The sequence below is a fragment of the Danio rerio genome, chromosome 23 (assembly GCF_049306965.1).
Source record: "Danio rerio strain Tuebingen ecotype United States chromosome 23, GRCz12tu, whole genome shotgun sequence".
Taxonomy (NCBI): domain Eukaryota; kingdom Metazoa; phylum Chordata; class Actinopteri; order Cypriniformes; family Danionidae; genus Danio; species Danio rerio.
In genome coordinates, this window is record NC_133198.1 from 6987855 (window position 1) to 7002039 (window position 14185).

At 39.9% G+C, this 14185-nt stretch overlaps 1 protein-coding gene across 4 annotated transcripts in view; it reads right to left on the reverse strand.

The window, feature by feature from the left end:
* Positions 1–270: 270 nt before the first annotated feature.
* edem2 (ER degradation enhancer, mannosidase alpha-like 2) overlaps positions 271–14185 on the reverse strand; it is a 32028-nt gene continuing 18113 nt past the window's right edge. For 2 of the 4 annotated variants that reach the window (XM_073938204.1, XM_073938202.1), the window contains 7 exons: positions 10731–10942; positions 7499–7640; positions 7182–7306; positions 5130–5274; positions 1493–1614; positions 973–1063; positions 271–844 (listed from right to left, as the gene is read on the reverse strand). In XM_073938204.1, the coding sequence (XP_073794305.1) occupies positions 1016–1063; positions 1493–1614; positions 5130–5274; positions 7182–7306; positions 7499–7640; positions 10731–10942 (794 nt within the window). In that variant the 3' untranslated portion in view covers positions 271–844; positions 973–1015. The remainder of the gene's footprint in view (positions 845–972; positions 1064–1492; positions 1615–5129; positions 5275–7181; positions 7307–7498; positions 7641–10730; positions 10943–14185) is intronic. The other 2 variants (XM_073938203.1, NM_001305614.1) reach the window with 2 other exon arrangements.

The window sequence follows — 14185 nt, forward strand, 5'->3', positions numbered from 1 at the left end:
GTTATTTTCTTCAATCAAACACAGCTGATTCAACTAATGATGGTGTTCAAGACTCTTTTGAACACTCGATTATTGTGTGCAGAGCTGCGGCCCTCCAGGAATAAAGTTTTAAGACCTATGGTCTAGGCCAGGGGTGTCCAAACTCGGTCCGGGAGGTGCTGGTGTCCGGTCCTTTTACTAAAGGTACAGCTGTCATGCAGGGAGGGGTTTTCATCTTTAATAAAAACTATGACAGTTTGTCGTAAAAAGAATGACGAATTAAAACATATGAAACAGTCCCTTAATAGTTTTAATAAAAGGAGTGGAAAAAACTCCACACATATTTAGAAAACATTTAATCTCTCCAAAGTTAAATTACAAAGGTAAATCTACATCTTTACGCACGGTAGGACAGTGTTCAAGAGTTGTCAGAGAAGACCTGACCCATGACGGCCAGTTTGGCACTAAAGGGCTGCGTAGGGCAGGAGAGCACCGGCGCTTTCCTCTGCTCTCCCGGCTTCAGTGCAATGCTCTCCGGAGAGCCACCTGCGTTCTGGTCCCGTGGTGGCTCCTCTGTTTGCGGCTGCGAGAAGCTGAGGAGGATGTCCTGAATCTCCCTGCGGTCCTGCTGCTCTCGGCTGCAGCAGTGGAGTGCGGCGGGGTCCAGCGGATGAGCCTCTGTGTTGAACACATAGCCCCCCGCGCTGAGAATACAGTCACCCCGCAGACCCCCCAGCTCAAACTCTGTGCCCGTGTTGTGAAGGAAGTTGTCAGGATCGAAGAGGAGGTAGAGGTATTTAATGGTCTCGGCTAGGAAGAAGGATTCCATGCGGTTGTCCAACTTGTGGTCCCTTACATCCTTTACCTTATGAGAAAAGATGAATGAGCAGCTGTGTTGGGTAGGTTTCTTTACAAATGGCATTAAAATTGCTAAACATTACCTCTTTTCCAGCCATTAATGAAATAACTCATCAGTTAAGAGAAAACGCTTGCCTGCCATTGGCGGGTTTTTACAGCAATCCGTGTTTTAGGTATATCACAGTAGGCCAGTGGTTCTCAATTCCTCGCCCACCAAACATATGCCCTATAGGTGAATTTAATAAACTAAATTAGCTGTAGTGTATGAGTGCATGTGTGAATGTATGAGTGTATCCCAGTACTGGGTTGCAGCTGGAAGGGCATCCGCTGTGTAAAACATATGCTGGAATAGCTGGCGGTTCATTACTCTGTGGTGACCTCGGATAAATCACGGATTTGAATATGACTATTACTCTGCATTTCTGAATTGATCTATATAAAACTGTTGAATTTATGTCCAGTTTTTAAGAGCAAGCAAATGATAAGTAACTGTTTTAAATGACCTACAAAGAAAAGTAATCTCTTACTTAATCGGCAGAAAAGTTATTTAATTAAAGCAACTACTTACTTTGTAATTAATTACACCCAACTCTGTTGAAGAGTTAACATTTCTGAGAGTTGAAACATGAAACAAAAGTATGAAAGAGACACTCACAGTGGCAAAGCCACAGTTGACCCGGCTGATTCTGTCAATGGACTCCACTGCATCTCGGCCAAGTTGGATGAATGAAGGGTCTCCAGTGGCCTTATACAGATACATTGCGCTCTCTATTAACTCTGTTCAACACACACAAAAATACACACTCAGGCCCTATGTACACTAATACGTCTCAGTTTTAAAATGCCATTTTAGAATAAAAACTATCCACGTCCACACTACCGTTTCCCTACCTAACCCTAAACCTTCCGCATTATACTGCTGAAAACGCACATCACGTGACCACACACACAAACACAAACAAACACACGCACGCACACACGCACACACACACGTTTGTTTTTGTGAAAAGTGGGGACATTACATAGGTTTCCATTTATTTTATACTGTCCAAACCGTATATTATATTGCCCTCACCCCACCCCACCCCTAAACCCAACCATCACAGGAGACTGTGTGCAGCTTTACTCTCTGATTAAACTCATTCTGTAGGATTTATAAGCATTTTGAGAAATGAGGACGTCACCGATGTCCTCATATTTCACCTCCTTTTTGTAATACCTGTGTCATACCTACGTCATTATACAGATTTGTGTCCTGATAGGTCACAAAAACACGTACAAACACACACACACACAAAATGGCTATATGTCACGCAAGATGGTATTCAAACTCGCATTAAAAATACAGTTGAAGTCAGAATTATTAGCCCCACTTTGATTTTTTGATTTTTACTTTTTAAATATTTCCCCAAATGATGTTTAACAAAGCAAGGACATTTCCACAGTATGTCTGATAATATTTTTTTCTTCTGAAGAAAATCTTATTTGTTTTGTTTCGGCTAGAATAAAAGCAGTTTTTAATTTTTTTAAATCCATTTTTATGTCAAAATTATTAGCGATATTTTTCCTGATAGTCTACAGAACAAACCAACATTATACAATAACTAGCCTAATTACCCTAACCTGCCAATTTAACTTAATTAACCTAGTTAAGCCTTTAAATGTCACTTTAAGCTGTATAGAAGTGTCTTGAAAAATATCTAGTCAAATATTACTTACTGTCATCATGGCAAAGAGAAAATAAATCAGTTATTAGAGATGAGGTATTAAAACTATTATGTTTAGAAATCTGTTGAAAAAAAATCTCTGTGTTAAACAGAAATTGGGTAAAAAATAAACGGGGGCGCTAATAATTCCGACTTACTGTAGAAAAAAAACTATAAGCACATGCATGGTACCTTTTTCATGTGGTCTATATTTAAAAAAATGAATTCTTTGAGGAAGCTTATGTTTTTAAGTTTACCTAGGTGGTTAGTTTTTTTTGCCAAATTGGATAAATCAGTTTAATATCAAAAACCACAAATTTTCTCATATAAAAGTGTATTTTAATGGGAAGACAACAGTTTGACTATTTTCAGTGTGGCTGTAATAATGTTCAAACCCGTAATCTAAGGCCCCGTTTACACTGCCAGTTAAATGTGACCCAATTCCGATTTTTTGCTCATATGTGACACAGATCGAATCTGTTCTATGACCGTGTAAACACGAAAAAAATGCATGCATTCAGATATTCAAAGATCGGTTTCAGGTCTCCTTCATATGTGGAAATAAATCAGATCCAGATCGGATTTGTGACAATGCGACAGTCATGTAAACAGGCAGATCAGATTAATTGAGGCATTCTGTTCTGTACATCATTAAACTTGTGACAATGTAGAGCTTCTCCGCAGTTTAATGACAGAAGGAAGAGCGTGTGTGGAGACCAAGCAGCAACCTCCCGCTCTCTCTCTTCCAATACGGAAGTAACTAAAACTGCAATTCATGCGAAATTCCGCTAGTCTTGTCCGCTCCTGGCTCCAAAACAGAGCAAATTTCAATTGAGCCCACTGTTAGAATGGCCAACTATACAGCAGAAAAAAAGGTGTTTACAGCCTGGTACAAAAAAAGATTTTGGGTAATATAGCTAATATTACCCTTCGTGACATCTGTGAGGGGGGTGAATTTTTCTATAACTCATCCGTTTCCTTTATATTAAGTTATATTAAGTTTGCATAATTAAGGGCGTGGCCACTTGAGTGAAAGCTTGGTCTCGTTGGTCGCCGTCACGTCACCTCAGCTGAATCCTGCAGATTAGCCACTGAACTCGGCATATTTATCCTATTTCTGTGTTGTTTTATGTGGCTTTACACAGTCAACTGCCTTTTGGACTTGTTTCCTACAATTATTAGATAGCATGGCATGCTGAGTGAACTTAATTGTGCTCACAAACCGTTCACGTGGCCTCCGTTTCCCATGTGAGTAAAGTTATATACTTATATACCATCTCTATACATGTATTTGTTTTATTTAAGATCATTTATCGTTTATATTTATATTTAGAGCTGTAATGCACTCCAGAATCTGACAGATTGATTAGCTGTAGGCTCTAGAACAGTCATCTGAAGCGTTGTCATACAGTGTTATGCTGGTCTTACATTAACTAACACAGACTATATCTGTAGTGTTTGGAAGTAATTCGTGTTTTCCTCCTGTTGAAAAACGTCATAAGAACAATGTTTAGTGGCTCAATGTATTACAGCAGTGTTTTTAAAAGTCTAAACACTTTATTGATATAGTGTACAACCAAGCACAAGTGGTCAGAATACAAACGAGTCACAGGTGATAAAGTATTAAGTGTACTCCCAAAGTAAAGTGTGTCTGAACCAGGTCCAAGCAAACTGTCAGCAGGTGTCTGTAGCTCTGCTCACTCTCCGCCTCTTTGCCCATGTTTGGTATCCCGCCGTGGGTGTGATGACGCGCGAACAAAATGCAGACGGTTGGCCGCGCCTACTTGTGGCTTCTTTTGCGCTCTTTAGAAACCTATGGGTGACGGCACAGACACTACGTCCATATATTTTACAGTCTATGGTGGAGACGCCGACGCGGTAAACAACATCAGAGGAAACACAGAGGAGGAAAGTGGTCAGTCGCCACAATTTGCTCCCACCAGACCTGAGATCTATCTCAAATTCCTCTGAATGGTGGAGGACATCATTAAAGCATATAAACCATAAGCGCAAGCTGCGATGACGGCCCTTTCCAAACCTCCGCCTCAAAATCATTTTAAAGTTGGGCGAACTTTGTGTTGTAACTTTTGCTTTTTGTCGCTATTAATACACGCACTGCGGGCTACACCATAGACTGTAAAATAAAGGGCTACACATAGAATATGCTCTCCAACACCAGTGCGCACACAGGCAAAGGCTACATCTTCAACTACACACACACACATCAGAGCAATACCATTACATGAACTGCGTGGGGGTAAATCTGGACTAAACCATTCACTGCTTATACTACAATTCGCATATTTCGCAGAGCTAAAAACAAGACAATTTCTTTCATCATGGCTAGTGTGGCACAGATGCTAGAACCCGCCTTTATGCATGCGCGACATCGTAAATTGTATGGCAAGTGTAAACGCATGAATTGGATATTGGTCACAATTAAAACAACGTGTAAACAGACAGACAAACAAATCAGATATAGGCAACAAATCGAAATTGGGCATCAAGGCCTGACAGTGTAAACAGGGCCTAAGTTTTTTTTTTTATGTGCGCATGGCTGTCTGGTGCTGTGGGGCTTCTATATACCTGGCCGCAGTGGATATCCCTCTCGCTTGTCCACTGTGTAACCTTGAGGAATGCTGTAGAATTCTGGGAGACCTCCAAACTGCCGCCACACGCTGTAGTAGTTGTGGAAGCTCTTTGTAGCACTGGAAATATCACCTATTAAACTCTGATATCAAACAAACACATTGACATTACCAGATGCCACGGGGATCTGCTTTCCAATGCAAATATAGGTGGTGAATGTGCTTTATGGGTGATTCTGTTGTGGGTACATTTTAAGTCTTCTGGATAAACATTCTTTTATTTTTCCAAAACTTTTCTGAAGCAGTTTTGAATAATGGGCTGCTGGGTGGCGTAGCGGGTAACACGTTCGCCTCACAGCAAGAACATCACTGGTTCGAGCCTCAGCTGGGTCAGTTGGCATTTCTGTGTGGAGTTCCCATGTTCTCCCTGTGTTTGCGTGGGTTTCCTCCGGGTGGTCCGGTTTAAAAATCACTGATAGAAAAAGCTGCCAACTCTGTCACTGCCAACTGTTTCTGTCAATTCTGATACTGTCAACTCTCTTACTGTCATTTTAGAGTCAACTTTGTTACTCTGTTGTAATCAATTGTTTCAACTCTCTTACTGTCAACTCTGTCCCTCTGTTTCTGTCAATTCTTTACTGCCAACTCTGTCACTTTCTGTCAGCTCTATTACTGTCAACTCTGTTCCGGTCAATTGTTTCTGTCAACTCTATTACTGTCAAATCTCTTACTGTCATATTAGTGTCAACTCTGTCGCTGCCAACACTGTCGCTCTGTTTATGTCAACTCTGTTTCTGTCAGCTCTGTTACTGTCAACTCTCTTACTGTCATCTTAGTGTCAACTTTGTGAAGGCTGATTTATACTTCTGCGTCAAACGCCGGCGTATGCTACGGCGCTGACGCATAGCCCTTCGCCTTGGCCGTTGGCGTCACTGACGTGCACGTCTCAAAAAATGTAACTACACGTCGCAACAACGCGTAGCGCAAGCTCTTTGTTTGGTCGGCTTGGTAGCGCTGACGAGTCTGGGCGGGACCGAGAGAGGCTTTAAACCAGGCTTTACTCTGTTATAATCAATTGTTTCTGTCAATTATTTACTGCCAACTCTGTCACTGTCAACTTTGTCACTTTGTTTCTGTCAACTCTGTTCCGGTCAATTGTTTCTGTTAACTCTATTAAGCCTGGTTTATACTTCTGCGCCAAGTGACCGGCGCAGAAGTATAAATGCACAGCTACGGGCGTTGCCTGCGCCGTGAGTTACGAGCATTAACAGTGAGGTGTTAATGTTCCTCTGTGTTGAGTTTCTTCGCTGATGTTTTGCTTTTCCTGAACACTTCCTGGCTGTACACGTGACTCAAACTCGCTCATTTTGAGGCAGGAACCGGCGGACATGAAACAACTTTAACTATTAGGTAAACACAAAACAAAACTTTCCATCCGGAGCTCCTTCACGGGACTCCACACTTGTAAACAATCGCTGGCGCCATTCGCGCGGCTCTCGGTCCCGCCCAGACTCGTCAGCGCTACCAAGCCGACCAATCACAGAGCTTGCGCTACGCGTTGTTGCGACGTGTAGTTACATTTTTTGAGAGGTGCACGTCTGTGACGCCGACGGCCACGGCGAAGAGCTATGCGTCAGCGCCGTAGCATACGCCTGCATTTGACGCAGAAGTATAAATCAGCCTTTACTGTCAACTATCTTACTGTCATCTTACTGTCCATTTTCTTACTGTCATCCTACTGTACTATCAACTCAACTACTGTCAATTCTGTCACGCTGTTTTAACTTTGTTACAAATCTGTTTCTGTCAACTCTGTTATAGTTTAAAAAGTTTAACAATTATTTAGTAACATTAGTAGCATAATAAAGTGTGCCCCATCACATTTTAAATTATTAATAATGGACTTAGTTTAAAGTGCATTGACTGCACTACTGTTTGTAGTAGGAAAACAAATGGAAAATGCTCAAAATGAACCCCCAACTCTGGAACGAGTCATATACTAAAACCACATTTTTTCATTGCGTTGTGACATATTTTAAAATTTTCTCACCTGCATTCCAGGCCAGAACGCCTCCAAAGACTGAAACACAGGCATTGATACTGTTCCTTTATGCATCTGCACCCACAGATACCAATCATCAAACTTAGTGTAGTTCTTTATGGACTTATCAAATTCTGCAACACACATTTAAAAGTTGATAATGCGTTTATGTAAAAAAGATAAGTGAAGATAAACAACAATCACTTGGTGCTTAGTTTAGCTATTCAAAATGAACATTTGCAAGCGAATTAGCAAGGCATTAACTGCATTTACAATAGTTGTGTAATGTATTTCAGCTATTGCTTTATTAAAAACTCAGTGTTTACCATAAAACATTGTCAACAGCTTCTCATCTTGAAGCATGATGGCACCCTTAACAAGATATTCGAAATATGAATCAACTCCTGCTCCAATGCCTGCATCCTGAGCGACCCACTTCGAGGTTATGACATCTATGTGATTGCCCACCTGAAAACATGAGGGAGTTGTGTGACTTTTATTAAAGTACACATGAACCGGAAGTTACTTTTATTGCAATATGTTGATGTATTTTCAGCTAGTGAGTTGGGGCCTTTTTTTGTGCATCATTCCCTTGTAAATGATCAGTTTTGTTTTTTGTTTTTGTGCTCTACCAAAATGAAAACATTGTCATTGTGCTGCCTAAAAAAACTAAAAATAACTTTTTTGCACTTTTTGTTATTTTAAATAACAAATTAAAGAGATCTGAACGATAGCAGTTTTATTTTAGGAATTAGCAAGGAATATCATCAATAAATTAAAGAATCACACAAAATATGTTTTACTTCAATGAATAACTGCACACTATAAATATAAATCGTAAATGCAGAAACTGAGAATTTTAAAGTGGTCTTTTAATTTTCTTTTAAAGCTGTATATTTAAAAAAAAAACAGATGTAATCCTTTTAAATCAGCTTAAACATCCAGCTATATTACACACCAACGCACTGACGAACGGACCTTTCTGGTACTGAGAAAAAGAAAACAGGAATCAGCATAACAATGGGTTTTCTGTAAACTCAGGGATAATTGGATCCATACAACAGCATTCAAACTCACATGGGCAAACATAAACACAGATTTTGCCTTTTTAATCAGCCATCCTGTCCTACTAATTGCTGTTAAAGCGATTATCGCTCTGGTAAAAAAGCAGCAGCTAAAAGGTAAATATTAGCGTCATTAGAGGCATTTGGTTTAAGCACTTCTGGCTGCGGTCAGTAGGACTGATGGGTACAGTAAGGTCATTCAGAACAAACTACATTCATATTTACGAACATATTTTGTTTTGTTATGTAATTTATTGAACTATTGATGAAATATTATTGGTGACGCAGTGGCGGAGTGGGTAGCACGTTCACCTCACAGCAAGAAGGTCGCTGGGTCGCTGGTTCGAACCTCGGCTTAGCTGGCACTTCTGTGTGGAGTTTGCATGTTCTCCCTGGGTTCGAGTGGGTTTCCTCCGGGTGCTCCGGTCTCAACCACAGTCCAAAGACATGCTACAGGTGAATTGGGTAGGCTAAACTGTGCGTAGCGTATGAGTGTGTGAGTGTGACAGGCCGGCCGGAAGGTGTGAAAAAGCCGTTATCATATGGACTTGTTCCAAAAAGAGCTGACCCCGCAATCATACGGGCCAAAGAAAAAGAAAAGATTGATGAAATATTATTGATGAAATTCCTTTCAAATTCCTAAAATAAAAATAAAAAAGTATTCAGATTGTTATTCATACTGAATATTGAGCATTACAGAAGTAGCTATGTTTAAATGTAATATTTAATAACTCAATGACACAAAATGCAGGGTTAAACAGTTAGTTGATCCCAAAATTAAGTCTATTACTATTTATTGTTAGTCCATAAACATAAGTGGTTTCTCTTTAGAACACAATTGCAAATATTTTTTAATAAATTCTGAAAGATCTGTCAACTGTAATAAGTCGTGAATATCTCCCTGTAATGCATGCTGCTTTTTTGTCAGGCTTTCTCAGATATCTTGGCCATCTGTTGGCCAAAAACGACTGATTCTATTCCAGGGCTTATAATCCCAGGGCTTAGCGAAGGGTCAATTGCACATGCATAAGAAATAAATCAAATAAGTGGTATGTTTGATTATGTATAATTAAGATTAAACGTTTTAACATGTACGTTAAAACAAAAACGGATTTAAATGAAAAGACTTTAATTTCTATTGTCTATATGCGTTGATACGTATGTGGAATTTAGGTAGTATGATGTCAAGTATTTACATTACTTAGGGTAATTAAGTTACTTTTTTAGACAAACTAATTAAAAATATATATTTTAATGATGCAATTAATAGTGAATACTTTTTGAAGTTGCTTACACAGCATTAAACAGAAGCTTAACTATAAATGTGATGCAAGAAGAAACCTCATTTGAACTTTCATATATTCAAATATGCCATAATGTGACGCACAAGAATGAACCTCATTGGTTCTCACCTACGATTTGAAAGCTGTAAAACATTCTATGCTGATCATCTAATCTTTATATAGTATATATAAGAGTATATACAAGTGGAAACCTTCAATTAATCTGTTTATCAAATAAACCGGGGTGCCCAATCCCTGGAAGGCACTCTTTAATAAAACATGCGCGATTTGTTGCTATTTTCTGACCAGCGCAACTGTCATTTTTACGTTTTGTGCCACGTTGTTCAAATACCAAATCTATTTACGCCATGTTGTGGACTCATGGGTGTGCTGGTCTATAAAGGAGGTGTGTTAAGGCGCATTTTTAGTGAATTGCTATATTGAGGAACGCACCATTGGCATAAATCCAGCACTTAGTTATGTGCCTATGCTGTCCATATTTATATGTGTGTGGTGTGCATATTTACATTTGTTTAAAAACAAGTTTATGCATAAGAATAGGACGTGTGTTTGGATGAAACCACACTTCGTTATTATTGTTCATTTAATCGTTTGCTACTAAATTTGGAAATGGTTTTGAAACAAATCTTTGCGCTTAAATGAAATTAAATATGTAGGCTATTGCATCAGTGGAGTGAGTACAACACCGTTTCCTAATCCATGAAAGTAAAGGAGTAGAGTAAAGAGTTTAAGTAAAGAAAAAGTAAAGAGGCCGAATGGACGAGGCTCATTCTTTAGTGAAGCTGTTTCCACAAATTCTGTGATGTAAATAGCAAATGCAACTGACTTTTAAAGGGAACGGGAGATGTGATTCTGATTGGTTTAATGCACATTATACTCAAAACACACACATAACTCATTCAGAGAACAAGCTCAACCCTGTTAAACCATGCGCCACACCGCAAACCATATTATTCTGTCCTTAAAATAGCAAAAGTGGATTAGGATACACCCTTTACGCTTTTGCACTTTAGATCTTGCACCTAGATAGTTAAAATAGAGTATTTTGCATTTCAAATAAAATAAAAATAATTAAATGATAGCATATTCATTTTGAGTTTAACTAACCCTTAGAAAGCATACTAATTCGGATATGCAGTGCTCTGGTGTCTACAAACAGTTGAACTACAAACGGCTTAAAGAAATTTTACCAGGCCGATGTCAGAGCGCGTTCTCCATAAGGCCCTGAGAGCTTTGCGGGCAACATTCTCGAACACAGGGTCACCGGTGAGTCGACTGAGGGTGGAAAACTCTAGGATGAAGGTGCCCACTCCGGCGGTGCAGGTGACAGGGGTTTCGCCGGGGTTCACTCCCCGCAGCAGGTTTACTGTTCCATACGGCATCCCTGTGGGCGTCTGGAAAGCTGAGAACAGATAAAACAAAATGACAGCTCATTCACACTGAAAGCGTCTTTGCTTTCTTAAAATGCAAGATGTAATGCCTCAGAATGGTTTGAAAAAAAGTGCAGCATAAAGCTCGAAGGGATCTAGACAAATACAATAGAAATTTGCAACTATAATCCCACAGTTCTTCTGACTGTTCCACTGCTTTGAAACTCACATTGATGAGCAGCGCTGTTCTTTTAACTTGAAAGGGCATCAAAAAACACACTGCACTCATGTGAATAGTGCTGCAAAAGACGCAAGATGCAATCGTTACGATCACAAAATGCGTGTTTATGATAAAAAACAATAGAAAAGTAGCACATTGGAAAGAAAAAATATGTTTTGTGTTAACTGCCCAATATTTAATAATCGTAAACATAATAATTTGTTACATTTATATAGCGCTTTTCTGGGCACTGATTTACACACAATGGGGGGGGGGGGGGGGATCTCCTCATCCACCACCAGTGTGCAGCATCCACCAGCAATTTTGCGCCAGACCGCACACCACACACCAGTTGATTGGTGGAGAGGAGACAGAGTGATGATATGCCAATCATGATATGGGGAGGGTTAGGAGGCCATGATGGACAGAGGCCAGTGGGCAGATTTGGCCAGGATGCCGGGGTTAAACCCCTACTCTTTTTCAAAGGACATCCTGGGATTTTTAACGACCACAGAGAGTCGGGACTTCGGTTTAACATCTCATCCGAAAGACGGCGCTCACTGAGCAGTATAGAGTCCCCGTCATTATACTGGGGCATTAGGACCCACACAGACCGCAGGTTGGGCGCCCCCTGCTGGCCTCACTAACACCACTTCCGGCAGCAACCTAGCTTTACCATGTGGTCTCCCATCCAGGTACTGACCGTGCGCAGCCCTGCTTAGCTTCAGTGGGCGACCATGTGAGAGTTGCAGAGAGCTAGCTGCTAGCAACATACTGTGTGTGTGTGTGTGTGTGTGTGTGTGTGTGTGTGTGTGTGTCCTTGTTATTACAGTATGTTACTGTGTAACCATTCATCAAAAAAAAAAATCTTAATTTGTTTTATATATTTTAATTGATTAAAATATATGAACATATGCTACTCATGATTTAATTAAAGTCATGATTAGCAACACTTTATTATAAGGTGTCCTTGTAATTAATTATTACAGAATTACAGGCGACTAATCTCAAATTTCAATTCCTATTCACATATGGCACTTGACAAGGGTTCAGCTTCATATAATACATACAAAAATAAGGGTAACACTTTAGTTTAAGCAAAGGTTCACACCTTTTAGTCTTTTATGGCTTTTTACATCACTAATCCCAAAGCCAACTACTACCTTGCTACTGTTACGAACCGTCCAGTTTCTTTTTTGTGAATGTTCTTTCTGTCTCTTTTCCCTGTCACTTTCACATTTATCAGGCTGGCGTTTCCACTGCCAATTGGCTACTAATGGTGGGCGTGGTGTACGACAGAAAGTTTCAGTCGACGTCATTCTCGCTCGAGAAAAAGTCAAAGTAAAGCTGTACAGGTCCTTCACATGAGAAGTTTTTCTCACAGAACAGATGCTTTATACCAGGGGTCACCAACATGGTAGCCCGCCAGGTTCACATGAGTTGCCCGCGGGCCTGTTCTAAAAATAGTTCATCATAGCACCACATATGAGTAAGCTGCATCTAATATTTTTATAGGTATTCTTTTTAAATCACACTTGCATTGGTGTAAATTTGAAAATTACTTTAAGTTGTATATTAAAAAAAACTTTAAAGGGTCACGAAACACCAAAACACATTTTCTTAGCTGTTGACAGTAGTATATGTGTCCCACACAGCTAAAAACACTATTAGGACACCTATATTTCACTAAAAAGTGTAAATTGGTTGTTTTTGCGTTATTTCATGCAAATTCGTACTTCCGGTTTGAAACTAATTTTTGAAGCTGCGTCACGGACATGACATAATAGCGTTGTATTCCAGCGTGCAGACTGAACGTCTGTGCCAGAGTGTGTCTTTTTACTTCTTACAGCCTGCTGCATTAATGCATGAGTAAAGCTTGGTTCAAACCAATCAGCGCGCTCTATTGTGCAACTTCATTAATATTCATTACTGTCATAGTGTTTAGACGACAGAGACGCCACAGTTACAGTTTGCTGCAGTTAAGTTTTGTTTTCATTTTCTCTCTGTGAGAGCTCAGCTGGACTCACGTGTGGATTAACAGTGTACGCGACGCTCGACAACAATAACTTGCGTGTCTAAGGAGGAACATTGTTTACCTGAGAGCTGTTCTCATCTGCAAATGCTGAGATCCGGATTCGCTTGTAGTCTTCTCTTAATAAAGACGCGGCTCTAGTTGCTGTGGATTGTCCTGTCTCTACAGATTTGGTAAGTGAGCGACCAGCGCTCTTTGTTTATTCAGTTCGTATTTTATTTGTATCGAACAAACTATTGCAACGAGTGTAAACAAGTTAGCACTACAACCAAACTATAACCTTGTGTAGGATTTTGTGACCGGAATAACACACGCGGCTTTCTGACGCTACCTGCCGTGTGCATCTAAGTTTCCGGGAAATGCTGATTTTTTTTTTCTCTCATTCGCCGTGCGGTATCAAACATTGCATCAAAATACACGCTTAGAGCAGTTCCTCGAATCAAATATCTCATTTGTTGCGAGGGACATGAATGTATTCCCTAACTGAAAGAGCCAAACTGCATTTAAAGTCCACCATTTAATAATTTGGCAAATAATTCGACTACAGATGTCCATGTAAACACAGTCACTTTGTCCTCTGTGGGTGTGTGTTTTGACTCTGAAATTCAGCGCGCCCAAATAGACACTCCCACACCATGCCTTTTTAGTTCCTCTGACACTCCCTCCTAAACAGAGCTGGACACGCCCACTGACTTTTTCCAAAGTAGAGGTGTGAAAACACCCTGCTGAAACGAGGGGGTTTCATGGCCCTTTAAAAACAATTTCAGACAAATGAAGTGTCGCATATTGATATGTATCTAACTTGTTAAATCACTGTTGAAAACTACTGTGAGAAATCATTAACATGATGAATGTCTTCACATAGATGACTATTATTAATTATTAATAATAACATATAATTAAAAGTAAATTAAGAAAAATGTGTTATTTAATAACTGGTAGCCCTTCACACTAATCGGTACCCAAGAAGTAGCTCTCAGTTTCCAAAAGGTTGGTGACCTCTGCTTTATACACATAAATACT